General features: G+C 41.0%; 1 protein-coding gene across 2 annotated transcripts in view; it reads left to right on the forward strand.

The window, feature by feature from the left end:
• Plcb1 (phospholipase C beta 1) overlaps nt 1-25,103 on the forward strand; it is a 690,315-nt gene that overhangs the window by 490,522 nt on the left and 174,690 nt on the right. For both annotated transcript variants that reach the window (XM_051144700.1, XM_051144701.1), the window contains exon 10: nt 19,559-19,705. In XM_051144700.1, coding sequence (XP_051000657.1) covers nt 19,559-19,705 — 147 coding nt within the window. The remainder of the gene's footprint in view (nt 1-19,558; nt 19,706-25,103) is intronic.

Here is a 25,103-nt window from a genome sequence, read left to right on the forward strand (position 1 = left end):
ATTTCAGAACCGGAGGAACCTTTAAGAGGTAGGGCTGGGTCGAAGAAGTAGGTCACTGTCAGATACCCTTTAAAGGTCATTCCTGCCATACTCTGTCTGCTTCTTGTTCTCACACAGTGTGACAGCCTCAGACGCTGGCTCTTGTCAGTCTCCAACGAAGTGAGCCCTCCTGCCATGCTTTCCCGACTCTGGTGAATTGAAGCTGAGCTAAAATTGTTTTTTTCTTCCTTTAAGTTATCTATGACAGAAAACTTGGTAACAAGAAAGTAATTAATACGCACTGCTACTATACCCCACTAGAACTGGGTCAAAGGGCAACCTGGTCATCATGCTTTAAGCCACTTTAACCTTCTTGACCAGTGCCACTTTTGCATCTTCTCATCTTTGAAAGGATTCTGTAAAAGAATGGCTCTGAGAGTTCAGCACAGTGTATATGAAGGCTCTGTGGATCACCAAACAGAGCGGACTGAACTATTAACAAGAAATTAGCAATATTTACTTGATCATTTCTGTCCTAAAGTAGTGGTTAAAGTTGAACATTTCATATAGCAAGTTACAAGTTAGAATCATGTAGTCACAAAACTTGGGGAAAAAATATATATATATAAAACACGTTGAGTCTTTGACCAAATACTTCTTCCTGGATTAATATATTTCTTTTGCATAATTGTTTATTTAGCATTATGATTAAGTTGTAAACATAAGGATTTGTACAAGACTCATTACCTAGGATTTTCACTTGGAGTATTATTAAGTTTTCCATATAGATTTTAAAATTATATTTCTCTGTCACAATTTCTCGTTTCCTAGGTAGAAATTACAAAAATTAAGGGTGGGAATCTAACCATTTGGTAGAGTGGTAGTCAATCATTCATAAAGCCCTGGGTTTCATCTCAACACCACGTAAACCCAGGATACAGGTGCTTTCCTGTAATCAGAGCACTTGGGAAGAGAAGGCAGGGAGACCTGGAGTTCAAGGTCATCTTTGGATACAGAGAAGGTCTAAGTCCAGCTCGGCTACTTGAAATGCTCTCTCAAAAAAAAATGTAAGCATAAGTAGTAATAGTAATAGTAGCAATAGTAGTAGTTAGTGCTAGTAGTAGCAGCAGCCGCAGCAGCAACAGGAACAGCAACAGCAGCAGCAGCAGCAGCAATAGCAACAGCAACAGCAGCAGCATAGTTACGGGCATACTTGAGAAACCAAATGCCTTGTGGAAGCTAAGGAAAATGTCTGGCATCAAGGCAGACTAGTAAACCCCAGGCAAGTGGCTCTCCTTGCTTAGTCCTTGGATTGTTCTACTATGAAATGAGGTGACAGCTGCAGTTTCGTGACATAGGTCTTCCTCTCATTTCCCTTGGCTCATACTGTGCAACCCTAGCCAGAAGCATCCTCTGTAACACTCCAGGACTTTCAGTCTAGCACAGGCAGCCGGAAAATCCCTGGAAACTGTAGCCTGATTCTGAAGTGCATTCCCTGCTTTCTCCTGGTCTTTCCTTGTTACCACTCTCAGAGTTTTCACCAGGCACTCGTCAGCAAGGGACTTAGCCTTTTAGCTCTAACTCTCAGACCGCAGACGTAGCAGGTAAGAAGCAAGCTTGGCTGTGACTGAGGCTCTCTCTGTTTTCCCTCTTGCCCTCAGCTTCTCTGGAGTCCGGTTGAGGCCCTCCCACAGGGATTCTTAGAAAAGAGATGCAATGCCGAGGAGGTTGTGTGTTAACATGCTTCTCAAATTTGCCCTTGATAGAGCACTATTTTGTCTGGATTCCTTCTGACAAAGTGTTTCAAGAAGAGACCAGTGTGTAGAGGGAATGAAACTGCCAAAAGCACTGTTAGAATTACAAGAGAAGAAGCTAGTATGTACTAGAAGCGGATGGTAACAGCCCTCCCTGCCCTCGTGTCATCTGCCGTCCAGTTCACAGTTCTGCAGGCGCTGTGACTCAAACCCCAGGAGATACAAGCTGTTCAGTTTTAAAACTGCTCCTCTGGAGGAAATATTGACTGGTTTAAAGATCTGCCTCACAATTAAGGTGTGTGCATAGATTACCCACAGAGCAACGGAGGGAATAAAAGAACTGAAATGAAAGAACAAAGTCAACTTCTCAAAAGACAAAGACGGATGAAAACTATATGACTTAGGTAATTCCTTCATGCCTTAATTTACTGCACTGAGGAAGCTGCTGAAAGCCACTCTAGCAGTTTATTGATTAGAATCCTATTTAGATTCCACCTATTGACTTTGTAGCCCCTGTGGAAGGTTAGGGAAGGAAGGCGTTGTCATTGCTGAGTGCATTGCAAACTCCTTCCCCTTCACTCTGGGTTTCTTATGTTCACAGACCTCTCTGTGAAATTGGCTAAGGATGGGGGAAAAAAAACAAATAAACAAACTAACCCCTGCCTTTCCTGGAATAGGCACCATGAGTCTGCTGATGCCTGGTAGACCTGGAACCTTCCAGCATCTTTCTTCTCTTGCTGTTTTTCCTTCATTGCCAGAAGAATGGAAACAAAGGCCTAGCCCAGGAAGCCTGCGTTTTCCTTCTCGGGACTTTCCTTTGGTGACCTCAGTGTTTGCTCAGCAGCTCAACTCTAGCCAGAAATGCACAGCCATGTCTTGTCACAACTAAAATTCCTTTTGTTCAGAAAATAGCCACTCAGGAAACGTAAAAATAGTAGAAGGCAAAGACAAAAAGCAGTCCCAAGGGAAGGGAAGGGAGCCTGGCAGGCTAAGACACCTACAGTATGTTGCGTCTTCTTCAGGCATCTTCTCTCATCACATTAAACCTTCCCAAAATCCCTTATGATTTCATGTGTGAAGTATTGAGGCTAAACAAATAGGTCTTTTTCCCTTTTTGCAACCTGCCGTCAGAACATGATAATGACAGTCACTGCTGTCACACCTTGTCCCTCTCACCTGTAGATAAATGGGACTCGTTCAATAAGAGAAATAGCTAGACAGATTGATCTATGCTAAGCCACAAGCACTTAATCCCCAGCACTGAAATCCACAGAGTCTCCTTCACACCAATAAGAGAAAGATACATTGGATGGAGGGAACAGACAAGCCATGTTCACAAGGAAACCAGGATGGACAGTCTCTGTTAACACCCAACTGAACAACTAGAAAGTGCTATAGCAGGGAGGCCAGAGATGCTGAAGATTCCACTGATAGATTTTGGCAATTCTGGGAGCTCTATCTTAACTCTGAACCCTTACAGTCTCTAGCACTACAATTTTAGAGCCATTATTTCCAGGATTAGGGACGGTATTACTTAAGATAAACCTTAATTTTAAACAATAGACAAAGTCAACCATGTTACCTAATACTGCAGCTAACTATAGAAAATGAGCCAAAGATGTTGCATAGTCACGTTGCTATGTCATTGTTCCACATTTCCTTAGGAGTAACTCGGAAAGAAAAAAAAAACTTGGAATCCAAGACCATTTCAGATATAATTCTTGGAAGCAGTAGAAGGGGGCCATAGGACCGAGAAAATGGGAAGAAGGAAGCCAGTGATGTTTCCACAGTGCACAAGCAGAGCTCAGTACCAGGAAAAACAATATGTTGATATGTGAGACATCCATCCTTTATTGTGGTTGAGGATGCTCTAAGGAAGTCCCGACTCCCAGGGACTCCCAAGTAAGTCATGAGGTAGAGAGATGCAAATAGACCTCCAATCATATCCTCTCCTAGACACTGATACTGCCTACTATGGTCTCCTTGCCAGAAAAACACATGTTCACCCTGATTTCAGCAGTATAGAAGAAGTCTCCACCTGAACCTGAATGCACACATCTGTAATGCTGGCTACTTGGGAGGCTGATGTAGGAAGTCTCAACTTTGAGACCTGCATGGGCAACTTTTGACACACACTCTCAAATGTAATAAGATGCCTGGGGCTGTAGTTCAGGACTAAAGCATTTAACTACCATGTCTGCACCTTAGGTTTTATCCTAAGTACAGAAGAAACAAACTAATCTCCAAGCAGTCAAAGAGGAGGCTCTCCAAGGTCCAGTGCATCCATACAACTTTCTTCACCAGATACCTGATGCAGTGTTACAAGCATTGAAAAATCTTTACAACCACTGAAATTGGTTATAGTGGCAAAGACCTATAGTCCCAGGATGATCTGAAAACTTCATAGGAGGAAAGTGTCATTTCCTGTTGTGCTTCCAGAAGTCTGCAGGGCAGGGTTTCCATGAAGGACAACGTCTCATGTTATTTGAAACACTAGGGAGGGTCTAAGTTCCTCATCAGAAAACACTGGAGAACAAATAGCTGGTACTGCCTTTGTGGTTCAGGGTAGACAGGACTAAAGAAAGTGAAGGTTTGCCTCTGTAAAGTCAGCATCCATTGTGACCCAGACATCTTGGTCAAGGGCCTAGAATTTTGCCTTCTTTGTGTTGTGGTCAGAATTACAGAGCAGTGCAATAAAATGTGCACTCATGAAGTGCTGTAGAGCTTGCTGCCTGCCCTCTGAGAACCTCTCTCCAAACGGTAGGTCTGCATCTGGGCAATCCTAGGTGCCTCATGCAAATCTAATGCTGCATTTAAAAAAGAAAGTGGACTGAAGATGGTAATCACCTCAAAGCCGCATGCCTAGTATGTGTGTGAGGGGAGCTAGTAATAGGGGGAAAAACAGAAAATAAGGTTTCCTTTTTTGTTTTATTGTTTTGAAGGATGTTTGGTTGAGGACAGAGTTTTACTAAATAGCCCAGACTGGTCTGGAGCCTGCTGCATAGCACAACTGGGCACAGATTTATAGCAGTCCCCCCTGCCTCTGTCTCCAGGCTTGGCTACTGAGCTCACAAGTATGAACCACAACAACTAGCTTTTGAACAGCTTTACCTCTCCATGACAAATTAAAGGGACAGATAAGTCTTCTTTAAGTCAAAACTTCTTTGAGTTGCCAAACAGAATGGTGAGGAGTAAATACCTCCACAAGTGTGAGAATATTTTGAAAAAGGGGAAAGTGCTAAATCAAAGTTAGGTGTCATTATCAAGAGCTTTCACACCAACCACGTCAACAAGTACAACTTAACACTGTCCTGAGAAAACTGCAGAGCCATAGAGAGCTGTGGCAGCAGGAACAGGGCTGACCTATGAAGGCTCTTGAGCAGAGCAAACAAGCATTCAATGAGCACCATCACATCATGTCCCAGCTTGTAATTGTCCACAGTTATGGTAATAGGGCAGGTTTTGCAGTCTACAAGAAACAGAATGGATGGTCCTTTTCCATTTAAGATTAAATAATAATGGCTGAGAACATATGTAGAACACACTAAATACAGGTTTGGGAAATTTTTCAATTAAAGTAAAGAAGCCAGCGAAGCTCATTCGTTATACAGAAACCAAGGTAGTTAGCATATGCTATAGGAAAATCCGTGCCCAAGCAGAAAAAAAGAGGAACATCTAAGGATTATTTCTGAAAGGAGGCAAATGGATTTAGGTGAGCCATGAGATCTCAATGCCATCTGCACTTCTTTCCCTGAGAGGAGCTAGCAGAATCCTCAAGGGTCATAGCACCAGGAATAAACATAAGTCAAGAAATAGCATCTGGCTCCTGAGCTTGGAAGTGATTTAAGGAGGTGTTAAGCCCTTGGGCAGGAAGTATTCCAACAACCTCTGCTCTCATTACACAGAGAGTGAGGCTTGAATGATGATGAATGGCCTTTCATCCACCTAATCCTAGTGACATCCAAACATATGAGTGCCAGATCCTGCCTAATTGGCATTTGGCACAACAGAATATGGTCGGTGCCCATGCTAACTGGCAGACACACTGTCCCGTTGGCCCATCTCGACTGTGCCATGACACATGTGGACCATCTGTCTTCCAAGGCAGAATTTCCCGGTGCTGAACAGCTTCGAAGATATTTACGTGAATTTGGCTTTTCTTACCCCTTTCAAACCAACTTGCATAGTTCCTGCAAATCCTACAAACAATGTCACCTACTGCTTGGCATTTCTATTGTCTGGTGTTGGCATAACACATTTTCTATTGTATTTTATTTTCCTTCTCCTAAATGTAAGATCGGAGGGCTGAGGACAGAAAATGCTGGAGGCCTCCTCTAAATTGCATGTGGAGATTAGAACATAAATTAAGTCTGGAAAGGAATTTTGGACCTTTATAGACAAATTCAAATCAAAGAGCCTAATCCTCACGCCTCTGCCAGATGGGTCGTTTATCTACCAGAGCCCGGCTTCTTCTAACAAAAAGATTAAAGTAACACATTTTAGAGAGATAAGTAAATCATGGGAAAGACTCTTCCTGGTCACACTCAGGGTTATTTTTAGAACAAGATTAAGGCCAACTGTCTTTGCAAGGAAATATCCTTTTTTCCATGGTCTCTGGCCCCTTACTCAGGACAGTGCCAGGAGTAATAGGTACATAGATATGATCAGCCTCGCCCAGCTTTTCATTGTTTTTTCACTGACCAGCATGAGCCCCTGATCCAGCTTCCACACTTGCCAGACAAGTTCCCCGCTCAGCTTCAGTTTACTGAACTAAAAATGAGTCACTCTCTCATAGAATACCTGGGCCTGACCTGTGGTCTGCTCTCAGAGTGGTAGATAGTTCACAGTCTTACCACTACTATTATGCCTTGCTCTCTGTTACTAGACCATGTGCAGGGTCTTCCATAGCGGTGCAGCACAGCCTATCTACCTAAGGCACAATTCTTCTATGTTCTGTGCCGTCTCGAGCAAGCTCTTTCCCTAGGGCTTGGTATCTAGAAGGTAGGCGTGTAAGTTGTATCCTTCACACAGTGACAGTGAGGATGGGCTGAGTTCCTTCTGCATATGGCCAGGAGCATGAATGATTGGATAAGCCGCACACAGGAAACAGACCAACCTGATAAACCTATCCAAAGGCTGTTTTTCCTCATTCGTGACCCTGCCTATGGTTACATAGTAGATTTTCTTTCAAGTCACAACCTGTTATCTAAAAAGAAAAATTGTGTATATCAACATAGACAGCCGTATTTTCTTTGCTGGAAACTTCTAGTTCATGAGTAATTCTTCATTAGTTGCTAGTGCCATGAAAGGGGCATTTTCTGAATAAACACAGTCCCCTTTGTTGTGACAAAATGTCTGAGGAAAGTAGCCTAAGGAAAGGAGGGTTTATTCTGCCTCACAGCTTGAGGATGCGCTCCATCATAGTGAGGAAGGTGTGGCAACAAGAACAGTGTCAGCGGCTCTAGTGGAGTGGCAGGAGTAGGAGGCAGCTTCCCATAGTGCATGCAAAGTCAGAAAGCAGAGAAATGCATGCTGGTCTCAGCTCCCCTTCTTCTCCTCTTCTTTGTGTTCATTACAGAACTCCATCCCACAGAGTGGTGCCACCCACAGTCGGGGTGGACATACTGCCTTAGTTAAGCTCCTGTGTGATGCTCCCATATACACACCCAGATAGGAGTTTCCTAAGTGATTTTTAAACCCAGTAAAGTTGACAGTGAGGGTGAACCATCACAAGTCCATCCATCCTTTGTCAAACTGACACCCAACCACATCCCCTTTTAAATCCCCATATTCAACTGCTGGTCCAAAAGGACTCATGTCCATCTGACAAAGCAAAATGAATTCAGCCCAACTTCAACAGTCCCCATGGGCTTTAACAGTTTCAGCACTGTTTAAAAGTCCAAAGTCAGCCAAGCATGGTGGTGCGTGCCTTTAATGCCCAGCACTTGGGAGGCAGAGGCAGGCAGATCTTTGACTTAGAGGTCAGCCTGGTCTACATAGTGAATTTCAGGAGAGGGAAAACTGCATGTAGAGACTCTGTCTCAAGACACACGGTGGGAGGGCAACGGGGGAAGGGGGCAGGAGGGAGGGAGTCCAAAGCCTCTCCTAATACCCAAGACAGTCTTTAAAATAAAAAGTCATGGCTGGAGGGATGGCTCAGTGGTGGAGAGCACTCACTGGCTGATCTTCCAGAGGTCCTGAGTTCAATTTCCCACAACCACATGGTGGCTCACAACCATCTATAATGTGATCTCCTGCCCTCTTCTGACATGCAGGTGTACATGAAGAAAGAAAAAGCATTCATATACATAAATACATACATACATAAATATTTTTAAAGGTCACACACTTCCAGTATACAATGGTACAAAATAAAAATTCTCATCTAAAAGAAAAGATAAGACCGAAGGAAGACTAAAAATCAATGGGAAAACCATAAAATCCTGCAGTTTTCTGTTCTAGATCTCAGCTTTTTGTTGCATTATATGGGCCTTTCATACACACACACTCTCTCTCTCCCTCTCCCAAGCTAAAAACAATGAGCATTTACCATGCACACCTTGAATATTATGTTGTCTTAAATTTTCCTTTCTGGAAAACTCTAGTCCATGGTGATCAAATCTGGCTTCACTCAAGTCAAGTTATCAGGACATGGGCAGCATGCAAGGAAACTTCAGTAGAGTAAAGCACAGTGGCCTCTAGCCCACTTTCTGATATAGTCCTAATTCTACTTGGAAAACTTGTGAACATATCTCCACAGCAATTCTCTTAGCGTTCTGGCCATCCGCACTCCCACCACAATGAAGTCCATTAAACTCTGTTGACAAGATTCACCACTCTACAGTTCAAATTCTCCATTCCTTCTACAAGTCACAAAAATAAGCCCAGTCCTGGAACTTATTTTCTGTATTAGTGACTTTTCTCATTTTTGTGACAAAGTGCCTGACAAGGACAGTGTAAGAAAAGGGTTGTTTTGGGCACATAGTTTAATTGTCTAGTTTATCGTGGTTGGGCAGAGGTGGTGGCTCTCCTTGCCCTGGCTGTGGTGACAATAGCAGGAAGCAGTCAGTCACACTGAGGACCATCAGGAAGCAAGATGAAATGAATTCTTGTGCTCACCTCTCTTCTCTCCTCTTCATGGACTTAGGGCATTCTGTGCTACATAGAGAGAGACCATGTCTCAAAAAATAAAATAATAATAATCAGAGCATGTCAGTTTTTTTTAAAGCATACTGAGTGAGAAAGATGACCAAAGGACTCTCTGGATACCTAATTAATGTACTGTGAATTCAGTGCAGAGATTAGCTTTTAGTCATGCACTGTATTTTCTTCATCAATTCATCATCTCATTTATTCAAAGACTAACGGGAGTATGGTATTGGACTCACTGCTGTGCTCAGAAATTTTATCATAAACGAAGAGCAGCCACTTGTGTTATGTGATTCTTATTGAATGTCAAATGTATAAGCTTCTAAGTAGAAAACTGAAGCCTATGAATTTATTTCAGATATGCTTTTTACTTCTGACGTGAGTAGGAAATTGTGCCAGGGCAAATGTCACTAAGAAGAATATGCCTTGATGGGCCCATGGGTTGCTATGAGCAATGAGTGCACTGAACTCTTTTAGCATTTAAAAGCTGGTTTACCATGTTCTCAATTGTCCTGAATTCCATATTCTGATCTGCTTTGATGTCTTTGGATACCAACATGCCTGGGACTTCTTGTATTCTGAAGGAGAAGGAAGCTCTGGTGTAACAGTATCCATAAAACCAAGCAGAGCATGTACCTCTTTAGACAGCCATTCCACTCTAAGGACAAAAGGTAGCATGCTTTGCTGGTACCTATCTTGGAAAAAGGTTAAAGGGTTGATTTTGGAAGACAAGAAAGCAAACATCCAGCTATAAGAGGACATAGCATACACAAATGAGTTCAAAGCCTTAAAATGTGTCCCTGGAACCTCATTACCTTTTTTTTTAAATATATAATTGGATTAACCCTTCAGCAGTGTTCTTAACTCAAATTGTGACTTGAATATGAGATAGTTAAGGAAAGCAGTTAAAAATGTGCATGTGATTTCCTGATTGACATCTCAAGGGTTCTTCCCATGCCATCGAGGAGGAGGACAGACATAAAGGACCAACTTGATTCATGTATCACTCTGTTAGAAACTCAGAGCGACAGCCTCTTTCACGCCCATGTTGTAAACAAACATCCCTGTGAGATTGGCAAGAGAAGTCATGAGGATGCAGCAGCTTCCCAGCTGTGCCTTCAGAGCACTCTCATTGCATGCTATAGGGAGAAACACAGCAAGAAAATCTAATTGACTATTTGTCCATATAGTGCCACCTATCGTGAAATGTTAGTCACTGCATATGTTCCACTGTGAAAAGAGAAAGCAAAGGCCACAAAAGTTGCTGGCAAAATAGAAGACATTAAAAAAAAAAAAAAAAAAAACTTTCTATAGGAGTTGATTTCATTGATAATTATTAAAATGTATTTAATCTAATATAATCAACTTTATCTAAAAATACTAGAAAGTATGTATCATGGTAGAAACATTGTAGAACATCAAGAAAAACATAATGGAATGAGCACATTAGCTAATTAAGCAACCTTGAGTCCACACTAAAGCTGCATTAAGAGACAATCAGCGATGTGATCTAGAAAGGTTTTAACTAAAAGGAAGCAATTATCTTAGAAAGTTGGCTGCATGTTTCCAGCTGTAATCTGGGGGACTGATGATAGATCAACCAGGTGGCATGCTGGGAACCACCCTAAGGTCGTCCATAGAAACCTTAAAAATCTCAGGAATTGAGGATGCTGTGTTCTTCCAGAAGAAGGAGCACCCACACAGAATATAATGGGACTAGCAGCTCTTGAAATATGATCAGGATTCTGATCTGACAAAGGAACAGAAAGGGGCTGCAGGAACAGAATAGGTGCAGGCAAAGTAACTATTTTGAAAAAAAGATCACAGACTGTAACACGAAGAGACTGTGCTTTCCCCGCATTTGTCCTAGAATGCTGGCACTACACACTTATTGTCTGTGTGAGAGACTAGTCAGGGAGACTGAAGATTAGGGTTTACTCTCAGAGAGACAAAGGCAGATTCTTCTACAGTGATACCTCATCTGTGTCAGAGTTCTAAAAGCCATTCATCAAAGTTCATTAAAATAATCCAGTGAATGTTTCGTTCTGCCCATTAGAAAATATAAATAGACAATCGTCAGTTACTAGGTATAGAGAGAGAACTTCTTTTAAAGTAGAAATAGGGGGAAAGTAACAGCAGAGAAAGATAACTATACAACTATATGGCAAAAATTAATTAAAAGTATAGATGAAAGTCTGTATGCAAAAAAGTATAGATAACGTTTTATCCTTAGAAAAGTAGCAAATATGTTCATCTTTGAAGTAAAAACTGTTTTTGTTTTCAAAAGAAATGTCAGATATTATAAATTAGCTCTTAGATACTAAAAAGAGATTAAAAGAAACAAAACATTGAAGAAAGGTGGAAATTGAATTGAAGAAATAGCTAAGAGTCAAACAAACCAGTGGTATTATGTGAATAAATATGTTTAAGGTGGCTTAAAGTTTTACATCTGAGAAAATAATATTCTATAAAGAGGAAACCATCATAAAAATAAATTTATCCCAAATAGGCTAATAACTTTCATACCAAAACATTACTAAAACAGAGGGTTAAAAACAAAGCCAAGACAAATCATTGTAAAGTTCTACAATTCTGACCAAAGATACTGAAAATTTCTAAAGAGACAACAGCAAAAAAAATGAAACAAACCACATAACTGTTTTTAAGATAGTGAATTGGAAAGACTTCAATATTTCTAACATCTATACTGGAAATAAAAAGACTGTGAAACAACTTTATAAAAGAAACATTTTTTAATCTACCCAGAATGCGCTACCCAGCTAAATTAGGAAATATGTGTGCACGTGAATGTGAGCCATTTTCAGACATGCAAAGTTCAAGAAATTCAATAATCTTAAATCTTTCAACAAGAAGCTACTGACAAATGTGCTACAACTAAAATTAAAAAAAAAAAATCCATGAAAGAGCAAGGCAAAGAATATGAAAGTAAGAGAGAATAAGAATAACCTAAAAAGAAAAGTAATAGGAATTCATCAATTTCAACTATGATAGGTCAGAAGGCTCCCAGAAACAGTCCGGGACATTCTAACTGAGAAAACACTTGCATTTGAACACCTTGCAATGAGGTTCAGAAAATTGATGGACAGTTTGACATTGTCCTAATGATGTGCGCAAATAAATTAGCAAACGATAAATAAGACATTTCTTAAACTCAAGGGAAGTTAAAAATTGTGCAGGATAATTGTTGGGTTGCTGCATGACTTGGCTCTGAGTAGGATACATAGCAACGACACTCTCAGCTTTTAATACAGTGACCTCATATGTGCTGGGGGAATAGATACAGGAACGAGTGATGCCTCTCTTTTCATGATTGTAAATTTCTAAAAAGCCATAAACAAGAAAATTATTTTGAGAATTGGAAGTAAATAGACACAGAAGCATCAGCTGAAATGGTGGCGAGTCTTTGCTCTTAATCAAGAAGGAATTGGGTGCTCGTTTCCTATTCCGTTGCCCTGAGACAAGTCATTTTTGGAAAGCAGCTTTAGCAGTGCTATGGATTTAGAAATCCACTCTTGGCTCCTAGACTATGCTGGTACTCATCTTGCCCACCCACCCTCACCCTTGCAGTTTTATGTACGCATCATGAGCAAATTACACACATGACTTCTTGATCCAACTTGGAGATTCCATTCTCTATCTAGACTAGGTCTTGTTTCATTCCTCCCTTCCAAGCTCAGTCTGCTGCTAATCAAAATTTCCAGACCTGGGCAGCAGAATAGTGGCCATGTTTTTAGGGATCTTTTTGTGGGTTTTGCATGCGTGTATGTCTGTATAGCACATCCTTGTCTGATGCCCGTGGAGGCTGGAAGACAGCATTGGATTCCCCTGAAACCAGAGTTGTGGTACAAGGCCATGACATCAGTGCAAAACCACATAACATTTGAGGGTTTATGACAAATACATAGCTGGAAAAAAGAACAGATGTTTAAATGGCCCGTAGGGAGCATCATCTGGTCAAGTCACTTTCTTCTGGGCTCTCTTCAAAGATGGTTCCTCTCCAAAGATGTCAGGTCTGTTCTCCCTTGGGCCGGTTTCTTTTTTCATTATTGAACACTGGGAACACGGGAGTTTCTTCTGAGGACCTTCATAGAAAAGTGTTACATTACATTCCCTGAGGGACTGTGTTTCTCTATGTTGGCTCCAAATGTGTAATAGTTTGTGATCTCATAAATACCTTAAGGTGTATTATGTGACCGACACAGGCAATGGAAAACATGTCAGGGAATTTTTTTAGCCTTTGTTTTTACCCTTTAAACTTCATTTGATTTTATTCCAGAAAACTGTCATTCCCATTGCTTTTCACTGTGACCTGATAATGTCTCATAATCCTTCTGATGTGGATGTTTTTACCTTTAACTCAGCTGGTAATCGTAGTTAATATATTGGGGCCCACTTGAATTTACAGACTTGAAAGCCAGAAGAAAATCTTAAAGAGGCCTATGGTTGCCTTGTCCTTGACTTAGGGCTGGTAGGGAAAGCGGAAGCTGGAGCTCTTGGCCGGTTACAGACTTGTTTAGTGAGACAGTGTGTTTCCATTTGCTTGGTAGTTAGTTTGGGTTTTGTTTTGGTTCTGATTGTTTTATTACATTTGGTTCTGATTGTTTGCATGCGTATGTGTGTAGGAACATGTGTAGAGGTCAGAGAACCATTCTCCTTCTACCGTGTTTATCCTTGGAAATCAGTCTCGCTCAGGCGTGTAGCAAGCACCTTTACCCTCTTTACCCAGGCTTCTGTTTTGTTTCTTGTTTTACTTTTAGGGGCCTGAGGACTGAACTCATGGCCTTATTTGTACATATTAGGCAAATGTTCCCCCACTGAATTACAATGTCTAGTTTCATCCAGTGTCAACTTACAAGGTTTATCATCTTCTCTGTTCCTCCATAGACTATGAAAATAAATGGAAGGTTTTCACAAATGGCGAAATATTTATTTATTTTAATGCTGATGCTTATAAGTCAATGACAGCCACAGTTGTCCACTGTAGGGTACATGGAAGCAATGAAAATCTGAGAGTCTGTTCTCTGCCCCTCCACACCTTGACCAGTCAACGTCGTATTTCACACATTGTGCAAACTGTGAAATATATTTTGAAATTGAACTCCTGACCCTTGAACTGTATCACCCTCTATCTTATACACTGAGTGATCCTAATTTTCACAGTGATGTCTCGACTCTATCTATTCACTTGGTGAATCAAAAAATCTTTGATACTTGTCCTGGTATAAGCAGGTAAAGCTCTTGAAAGGAAAGTGTCTGATCACCTACGTTCCTAGGCATGTCTGGCCTGAGCACTCTGCAAACATACACAGTGTTTTTATTCTAATTTAGATAAATATAATCCAGCAAGATGTCTCAGGAAGTAAAAGCAAGCCTGCCTTCTTCAGTTTGCTTCCTAGAACCTTCAATGGAAGATGAGAACCAAATCCTATAACAGATGCTCAGTGACACACTTACACACTCACTCATTATAATAAGTTACATTTTAGAATAAAGCTAGAAAACATCCTTCCCTGGAAAGTTTTGGTTTACTATAAATAATCTTCAAAGGTGCCAACTCACTAAACTCCTAAAGCATTTTCTGACTGTGATCTTCGTTTGCTAGTATGCTAAGGGTCTGGAATCATAGCTCAGTAGTTCAGTGTCTGTTAATAATGTTTATAATGGTTAAGGCCCTTGATTCAATATTTAGCATCACAAAAGGAAAAACCAAATTAAAATATTTGATTTCTATGAAACAATAAATGTACAAGAGATGATCTAAAAGACTGGCATGGAGATCCTTAACAAGGTTTATATTTTGTGTAGCAATTTTGCCATGTCTCTGTTTAGTTTTGGTATTTGGTTTGCTTTTTACTAACAAAGACACTAGGCATATAGCCCAATGGGAGCATGTGTGAGTGAGGTGCTGCATTCAATTTTTAGCATGAAAACTTACAAAAAGTAAAGAGGCATATTTGTCTATTTTGAATTTTAAAAGATGATGGTGAAGAAGAAGGAAGAATAGATAGATAGATAGATAGATAGATAGATAGATAAATAGACAGACAGAGAGTTAGTGGTCCACAGCCTTTTTTTTTTTTTTAACTGGTTTTGTCATCTTCTGGCTTCCTTATAAATGAATGAATGAATAAAATTTTGACACCTTCTTTTGTAAATTATCCACTGATCTGAATTATAATGGCTTCATGGAAGATGGCATTCATAGATTGTGCAGTCTCCATTTTGTGGTCTGTATTTAATACAGACAAAAATAATTAATCTCAAACAAGGTTCAAGGTCTCAAATTAATGACAATGTTCAGTCTGACACAGGCTCCCTAAGTAAGGTATTAGCATGTGTAGACATGGATGCTGACCTGACATTTGCCTGGGCTGGAAAGATAGCTCAAAGGTGGTGAGCACATGCTGCACTTGTGGAGGAGTGGAGTTTGGTTCTGAGCCTCACACTGGGTGACTCCCAATCACCTGTAAGTCCATCCCTGTAGTGATCTGACACTTCAACCTTCTGTGGGCACTGCTTTATGTGTACATTCCCATATAGAGACAATTATAAGTGAAATAAGCCTTTTTTAAAAACTCATTTGCCACCTCTAACCCATTGTCATGTGTTTTATTTGAACTGGTTTTTGGTTGGTTGGGTTTGGGTTGGGTTTGTTGTTTGTTTTTTTCTGGTTGGTTGGTTGGTTGGTAAAGCTGCTGATCAAGCCAGAAATTATTTACTGGCAGAATATAACAGTTACAAACTGACGGCCTCAGAGTCAAGCCTAGCCCAATGAAGATGGACGGCTAGGTCACACCGTCTGCTATTGGTACACTTTGTATTCCATGAAAAGGATTGATCCGCTAAGCTGGAAACTAAAGTGAATGCCTGCCCTTGGGCACCTACTCCCATTCAGAAGTTCTGTGGCCATCCTTTCCTAGCATGGAGTTTACTTCCTGGCTCCTAAGGGATCGCCCCAGTGGAAGACAGAGTTGCATAAAGCTGCCTTTCGCATGGGATGAAAACACCAAAAACTACTGTCCCGGGTGAACTACTTTCAGAGCAATCAGTTTTCTAATTTGAATGACTCTAATCATGTGAAAATTACTTTGATGAGGTGCAGAAGCATCATGGAAGACGCCAGGAATGGCAAAGCTGGAAGCAGGCACAGTGTTGTGTCAGTTCATCAAGGGCTGGGAAGTTGTACTTTCTGCTGCATTTGTGAGCTCTTTGGAGGCAGGGTATCAGTCTGCATTTCCTGTGCTTTATTTATCTGTATATTTAGCATATGGCAGGTGTTAAATAAATTGTTAAATGAATAGAAGGTGAAAAAAGAGAGAAAAGAAACAAAAAGAGAAAGGGATGGATGGTGTGTAGGAGGGAGTAATATTTAGCAGGCTGAAATAATCAGAAAACTGGAAGATTGGAAAAAATGAATATCTTACGTAACTTTGTCTCAAGAATTTTACTCAATTTAAACTATCTATAGAAATAGCTTTTGCACTAGGATGACTGATTTATTTGTGAAACTCATGATCAGTTTGAAGGGATACATGCATCCCACTTCCAAGATGTGTTTAACAGAAGGCTTTAATGGCAGATATCTTTCCAATGGACTTGTGACCCGGATGGTAGCTGCGTTACGTGATGTCTATTTGGATGTGTAGATGATGGTGCTTGCTTGAGACTGGCCACACAGCAGTGTAGCCTGCAGGCAGGTTACTACTTTAGGTCACACACACGCCAGTTAAAGTGTTTATATCATTTTTAATTGCTACTTCTCCCACTTATCATTATGGGAGCTATTAAGACCCACCTTGGACTCCATTTTTAGCTATTTGTGGTGCAAACACTTGTTTTTATTCAAATATTTATTTAGAAAGATGTTTCTGCTCGGGCAAAATAATTTTGCCAGTGCTTGCTGAGGAAGCCTGGTGACCTGTGATCAACCCCTGGAACTCATGTAAAGGTGGAAAAAAAAACTCAGAGTTGTCCACTCACACCCATGTGTTCCGTGGCATATGCACCCACCCTCCCACATCATGCATGCACACAAACAATAACAATAATGATGATGATGATAAATAAAAATGTAAAAGAATAGTGTTTCTTAGAATAGACAGTCTCTTTAGAGAGCAAATAGTCAAGCTTCTATTCATTCACTTCTTCATCCATTCCTTAATAATATTAATATTGATTTAACTATAATTTCCCATGACTTTGATATCAGCTATCTTTAAAAAATATATCAGATGTGAAAAAGTTTTGCTGTCATGAAATGTTATGGTTAATTCTTCAGTTTATAGGTGCAGAATTTCTTTACACCTAAATAGCCTGAATAACTTGAATCGAAGCTCTGTTGCTGCCAGGGCAGCCTGCAAAAGGACTTAGCTGCCATAGCATTGAAAATAGTGTCAGTTATACTCACAGAAACATTTGAAACAAATTTAATGACCAATAATAATAAGCTGTTGCTTAATCTTACATTTTAGGAATTTAACTTAACCACTGATCTTTTTTCTTTGTCCTGAAAGTATTTATACCATGTTGTTCATTTAATTCAGAAGAAATCACTGAACTATATTATACGTTTATGCATATATTTGCATCCTATTAAAATCCACACACACACACACACACACACACACACACACACACACCTGCCTTTTTAATGTTACGCAGCAAAGCTTCCAAAGTATGTTCTTCTGAAGGCACAATTATGTATGTTTTGAAAAGTGTTTTCCTTCTGCTTATCTCAATGCCTAAATTATTTCTATGAGGATATAATATTTTTAAATTAACAGAACAGTTCCAACAAGAAAACAAGATACGTTACTCCAGCCTTAGCTGGCACCACTTTCATTTCTATTTATTTGCTGTTATTTTGAAGCTTCAATTGTTAAAGTTAAAGAAACACACTGCGGGGATGGCTGTGCGGCACTGCGGCTATGCGGTTGTGAGGCTGTGTGGCTGTGCAGCTTTGTGGCTGTGCGCCTGTGAGGCTGTGCAGCTGTGAGGCTGTGTGGCTATGTGGCTGTGAGGCTGTGCAGCTGTGAGGCTGTGTGGCTATGTGGCTGTGAGGCTGTGCAGCTGTGAGGCTGTGAGGCTGTGTGGCTGTGAGGCTGTGTGGCTGTGAGGCTGTGTGGCTGTGAGGCTGTGAGGCTGTCAGGCTGTGAGGCTGTGTGGCTGTGAGGCTGTGTGGCTGTGAGGCTGTGTGGCTGTGAGGCTGTGAGGCTGTCAGGCTGTGTGGCTGTCAGGCTGTGCGGCTGTCAGGCTGTGCAACTGGGCGGCTGTGAGGCTGTGAGGCTGTGAGGCTGTGAGGCTGTGTGGCTGTGTGGCTGTGAGGCTGTGCGACTGTCAGGCTGTGCGGCTGTCAGGCTGTGCAACTGGGCGGCTGTGTGGCTGTGAGGCTGTGAGGCTGTGAGGCTGTGAGGCTGTGCGGCTGTGAGGCTGTGAGGCTGTGTGGCTGTGAGGCTGTGTGGCTGTGAGGCTGTGAGGCTGTGAGGCTGTGTGGCTGTGTGGCTATGCGGCTGTGAGGCTGTGTGGCTATGAGGCTGTGTGGCTGTCAGGCTGTGAGGCTGTGTGGCTGTGAGGCTGTGCGGCTGTCAGGCTGTGAGGCTGTGTGGCTGTCAGGCTGTGCAGCTGTGCAGCACTGCGGCTATGAGGCTGTGTGGCTATGAGGCTGTGCGGCTGTCAGGCTGTGCGGCTGTCAGGCTGTGCGGCTGTCAGGCTGTGCAACTGGGCGGCTGTGTGGCTGTCAGGCTGTGAGGCTGTGAAGCTGTGAGGCTGTGTGGCTGTGAGGTTGTGAGACCATGCTGCTGTGAGGCAGTGCAGCACTGCAGCTGTGGAGTACTGTGGCTGTGAAGCTGTGAGGCTGTGAGGCTGTGAGGCTGTGTGACTGTGGAGGTGAAGATGAGGGAGTGCGATGTAGCTTCCAGTTGTACTCTCGAAATATGTATAATTTCTATCTGCAAATTTTCCATCAGTAATACTGAAATAAAAGAATGGTCTTAATGTTTAGCTATATCTACCTCAAAATGTTATAAGAAAAGACGAAATTCTGAGTTGAATCATAAAGTGAGACTCATATTTTTCTCTTTCAAGTAAACTGGTAAATACAAAATTCAAAGCTCTCACCCTCATGTGCTTTCAGTTTGTTGTGTAAAACATAAGTTATTTGTTTGTTATCTTTATTTTTTATGTAAGAGAAAAATGACTTGAGCACTTTAAATTTAAAGTAAAATATTTTCATTATTTTTATTATAAAAATAAAAGGCAATATATGTTCTTACTGAAAAAACAGAAAAACCAAAAATTTGGAAAAAAAATTAAAAATGGAAAGCATCTTAAGGTCATTTAACCCAGAGTTAACCTCTCTTTTTTATTTCACAAACTTCATGTCCACTCTTATATTTAAGAGGGAAAACATTGTATTTAAGTTCTCTGAAAAATCTAGGAAGCATCAGAATAGCTACATCTTTCCTTTAGTTTTATGGAGATAATGGTAATATACAGCGTGATCCTAAGCAAGTGTGTGTTCTCACACAAAACTGCATCCTGTGTCTCCTATTTTCTCCTTGGATGGTGCAGAGCAGGTTTTGTTGATTCAGCACAGGCTGAGCCTACAGGATCAGGCTGCTGAGCTGCTCACGTACCTCTCGATTAATTTTCTGCAGGGCAGATGTCCGTGGATGGGTTCATGCGCTACCTGAGCGGAGAAGAGAACGGAGTCATTTCACCTGAGAAACTGGATTTGAATGAAGACATGTCTCAGCCCCTGTCTCACTATTTTATCAATTCGTCCCACAACACCTACCTCACAGGTACCGCGCAGTTTCTGTTACTTGGCCAGTCCCACTTCATTTTACTTTCTAGCGTCTGTTTCTGGAAAACAAATGTTTCCTTTATCCTGGACATTGCCTCTGGGGACTTGGGTTGCCTTGCTGACCTCGCCAGGCAGAAGCCACCCTGTGTGTATTTGTATTTGTGAAGTCATCCCCTCTTTACAGTTTGTGTTGTTTTCAAGTCTCCTAGACTATACCTGTCCCCGAAGTTTCCTGACCCATGGAATTTTGCGTGAAAGGATTAAGTGTACAGTGACCGTAAAGCATTTCCAAAGGGGATCTTGCTTAGTGCGCAGGAAGCCTCCCTCCATACCCAGAAACACACACACACACACACACACACACACACACACACACACACACACACACACACAAAGCCACTGAAAGCTACCTGCTCCTCTGTGCTGCGTTCCTCTTTAAGGGCTCTGAGACCCCTCAGTGACTACTGTGAGGCAAATTGCTTCTTATTCAAGGTGAAACAGCGCTTCAGACAAACAGCTGTCTTCTAAGTGGCAGAGCTAGTAGCAAATATATAGTAAAGTAAGCGAAAACAACACTCTGTGTCCTACATTGGTCCTCAGCTGAGCGAACATTGGCAAGGTTTTTTCGCAAACCACCAAAAAGAGAAAAGTTTTTCATCTCTGATCACAACCTTTAAAATATCCTTGGAGGAAATCAGCTGCTGGTTTAAAAAAAGAAAAGAAAAGCTTCGTCAAAACAAAACAAAACATAGCACTTTTCTGTAATCGTGGCAGATGTAAGAGAGCTGAGATCTGCAGGGTGATCTGGTGTTTGTGGGAGGAAGATGGGCCTCGTACCTTTAAGGCTGCGTGGTCACGCTGGTAGACCTGGTCTGGGCATGTTCAGTTTGTGCTGCAGGCTGGACTCACAGTGATGCCCATAAAGACTAGAGACTCCAAGTACTGGAGAGGTATACGGCGTGGAAGAAAATTTCAATCTGCAGAAGGGTGACAGGTCAGAAGTCATTCCTCTAGACATCCTTAGCATACCCTTTGCTCCAATCTCAAGTACGTACTTGTTGCTCATACACTAAGTGAGAAATAGTCTTGAGCGAAGATAGAGACAGCCAGGATGGGCTATCTCAGGATAACCTGTTCAGTCCAGAACCATCTTGTCAGCACAGTAGGATATGAATTCTACAGGGAGTTGTGCGGCAATCTAGAAGCTTGTCAGAATTGCACAGCATGCGCACCACTTATGACCTGCTTTGTTTCTCCTGGTGCTGTCTACTAACGTAACCTCGCACCACAAAATTAATTGTTGCTTGGTTCATCCTAAGCCTTATTCTCAGCACTCATTACTGCACAGCAAAGCAGCCCAGTACGGTGGCATAAAGTAAATGCCCTCACTGTGCCGGGAACTGGAACAGTGAAACATGGCCCAGACCATCTGTGTACCGGGGTGTCTCAGATCTCCCCTGGGAATAGAACGGGAACATAAGGGATGGCACAACCCAAATCCCCTCTGTGTTGGAATCTTCTGTTACCATCTTCTACATGTCTGCCAGCGCGACCTGAATGACTCAGAGCTATGACCCTGCTGTCTAAAAGAAGTTTCAGTGTTTAACTTGGGTCTTCCTGTACCATGGCAATGCTAGGGAAGGTGGAACCAGGGCTGCTAGAACAAATGCCTCGGAATCAGGAGGAAGTTTAACTATCTTTTGGGACTCGGCTTCTAAAGCTTAGTGAGATCCATTCTTCCTATACTTGGAAACTTCACACGTCTACATGGGTCCATAGAGAGAAGGACATAGTCAGGCCCTCACTGGGAAAATCTGAAAGAATTCTTAGTCAGTTCTGCTTTAAGGTCTTATAAGTATAAGAAAAGGGTATGTACAGACTGGCAGATCTTTATAATTTGGAGCTAGCCTGGTCTATATAGCAAGTTCCAGGACAACCAGTGAGATCTAGTCTCAAAAAAAAAAAAAAAAAAAACCAAACAAACAAAAAACAAAACAAACAAACAACAACAACAAAAAATAAAACCAGAAAGTCATTAAAAAAACAAAGTATCCACTTGGCTACCTTGGATTCAGCTCCTTAAGGCTACTACAAATAAATAATAAAAATAAATAAATTCAAATCACTCATCCATATTTATCAGCCTTTTGTAAGAATTTTCCAGTTCTTAGTAGGTTATTTTGTTTGGTCAGTTACCCTTTTATGGAGCCTGTTGACAAAACCTGTGTTCTTTGACAATGCCTTGCCTTTAAGATCTGCAGGCTCAGCCCATTCCCTCTGTCCAGAAAGAGAATCAGGCTCCCTCCCTCTCATCCCCCAAACCTACCCTCCCCCAAAACACAATGAGCCCTAGTTCCTTTGGTTGGGGGGAGGACAAAATGCTTTAATATCAATGTGGTGCATTGTTTCCAAATAGTTCAGTAACAAGTTCTAGACAAATCTAGGAAAGAAACTTTTTTTCTTTTTAGGGCATGGCTCACAAAGATATTTCATTTCTATATTCTAAGTTAAAATTTTAATTCTATAGCTGAACATCAATCAGTAATTTTAATATGTAACAAATTACACATAATTACTAACAACCCTAATACTATCCAACTGCTGATGATACATTGTGTTACATTGGGATGTCACAATAATAGTTATGGGAAAATTATTCATTATTGAAAACACAGTCATATAGTTCAAAATTCCCTTGATGGTTTCTTTTTATAAACTGCATTTCAGCAAAGATTTTTTTTTACATAAATAATTTTTTGGCCTTCCCACAGCGTAACTCTGTAACCTGATCACAGATGCCAGGCTCCATTAGGCCAGGCTGGTGCACAGGTTGCAAAAGGGTGTGGAAACAGAACCACTGTTTTGTCTAGCAGCACCATTTCTGCATGGGTGCCTGAAGAAACCCAACTCAGAACACAACAGAAGTTCCTGGACAGCCAGGACCTTGAGGAACTTTACAGTAGTCAAGGCGTCGCCTCTGTGTATATAAGCACAATGGAGTAGCTTTGACTGTAAAGAACAGAATGTTTGTCATTTTTTAAGGACTGAATGTAACTAGAGACTACCATGTGTCATCTGTGTAGAGACCCTGTGAATTCAATGCTTTCAGTTGCACACCTGAAGGCAGGTGGGGTACCACTCTTCTGGGAACTGAAGGAGACTAGTAGGAAGGAGAAGGAGGACAAAGGAGGGTAAATGAGACAAGTAGAATCAAAGCACTGGACAAATGTACATGTAAATTTCATAACAAAGCCCATTATTTTGTACACTGATGGTACATTAATAAAAACTATATAGGAGGTCTGCATATGAATGGCTAGCAGTTCTATGAAGGTGCAGTGTTTAGCCAGGAAACAGAAGGACTCACGTTTTTTCTTGCACTAGGCATACAGCTCAGCACATCTCATGCTAGGCAAATGTCCTACCACTAAGTAACACCTCGAGCCCTCTGACTCTTACTGAAATGAGAGTTCAGATCAGTGTCTTGACATTCTTCTATCTAATTTGCATAGCATGATTTCTGATTAATTCTGTCCCCTTATTTGATTTCTGGTAACATCAGTGCAGATGTTTCCTGAGACACAGATTTTTAAACTGTGAATGCTGCTAACTTGTACTGTGGTCTTAATACTTCACCTACTTTTTTTTTGCTCTGTCCTTTGAGGTGTTGTCATGCCGTGGTCTGTGTTACACAGATTTGAATTAGATCAAATAAATTCTCAACATGTTATACTTTTTCAGTTCAAGTAAAAATATTCTCTTTCCTGGGGGCGGGGAATTAAGGAGAATACCCTATTATCAAAAGGGGAACTGAAAAGAGAAAGAAAGGAAGGGAGGGAGAGAGAAACAGAGAAAAGAAAGAAGGAAATGCTTCCCCTAGGCTATCAGTGTTTTGCCTGAGAAGTCCTTTTTTTGATGTATGGTTCAAAATGTGCCTTTATTCATATGCTAGTAATCGGACTGCTACTTTAATTACACAGAAAATGAAAACAATATTCCTTTTTCCCAGAGGCCTTTGAATAAATATGAATATCTGTTATGAAAATTCAAACTCCTTCAAATCAGTTAAACATGCTGTAAAATTATATATATACATATATGTGTGTGTATATATATGTAAATATATATATATATATATATATATATATATATATATATATATATATATATATATATCCAAACCTAGCACAGAATCCAATTAAATTTAAAAACCAATAGCTAAGAATCAAGCTAGATTTTAAAACAGTGGTCACTTTTGAGAGGTTTGGATGGCCTTGGCAGTGCACCTGTAGTGACTACGGCTTAAGTTATTGTTTCTCTCTAAGGAATCTATCTCAGTGAGTCAAGGAGGAAAAATAAAATAATAAACATCAACATAAAAACCTCTTCCAGGACAGAACTCTATACTCTATACAGTCGTTTCAACCTGCACCTTAGCTGGCTCATAAAATTCCCCAGTCTCCAAGAATTTGAGAGATAATGGTTTTACATAAAGGCAGCTATGCTCTGTGGCATGGCCTAATTAAAAATATCCTTAGCCCCACTTAGAAAAGATGCAAGATTTGAGATTTAATGTTGAAAAATATTACATTTGGTTACCCCAACCATCTGATTAATTAAATGATCTCATTGGAGATCTCAAATAATTGTTCTCTTCTCCTGTACACTTTTCTTGGCTGCAGAAAAGGCCATGTTGTACCCTTATGGACCAGTCATTGTTTATCCAGAACTGAATCACTGCCCACTCCCTTCTTTAACCTCTCTCTCACTCACTAGACTGTAGCCTATGCAAGCTTTTATCACCTTTTTTTTTAAAATTTAAAAAAAAAAACACACCTAAGAACATTTAGTGATGGCACAAATTTAAAAAATAAACAAGCCCTGCTTGAATTTACCTTTCAGTAACACTCTTACCTTGGCTCCTTTATAAAATGAAGATAAATTAAAAGAGCAAGGGACCCCTGTGGCTGAACCTGATTGGATCCTGTCCAAATGATTTTATAAATGAGGAAATTATACCCCGCACAGCACAGTATCAGCAGCGGAGGCTTGCCTCAACAGGGAATTCATGAATGTCAGCGGGCACCCATTTACTTCCTGTCTTTTGGGTCTCTTATGATTTCACCATCGACTGTGCACCCTGTTAGGATTCTGCTTCTGTCTGCCTACCTGTGATGTCATTGCCTACCTGCCATGGGGTGTGGCTCTGCCCAGCACATAAAAGGACAGATCTACGCCATCTCTCCCTCTTACCCCCTTTCTCTCTCATCTCTCTCTCTCTCTCTCTCTCTCTCTCTCTCTCTCTCTCCTCCTGTCCTTCTCTCCCCATGCTCAGACAATAAAACTTCTCCATATCTGTTGCCTGGCATCTTATTTCTTATTTTTTTAATCATTAG

This window comes from Acomys russatus, chromosome 4 (genome assembly GCF_903995435.1).
Source record: "Acomys russatus chromosome 4, mAcoRus1.1, whole genome shotgun sequence".
NCBI classification, from domain to species: domain Eukaryota; kingdom Metazoa; phylum Chordata; class Mammalia; order Rodentia; family Muridae; genus Acomys; species Acomys russatus.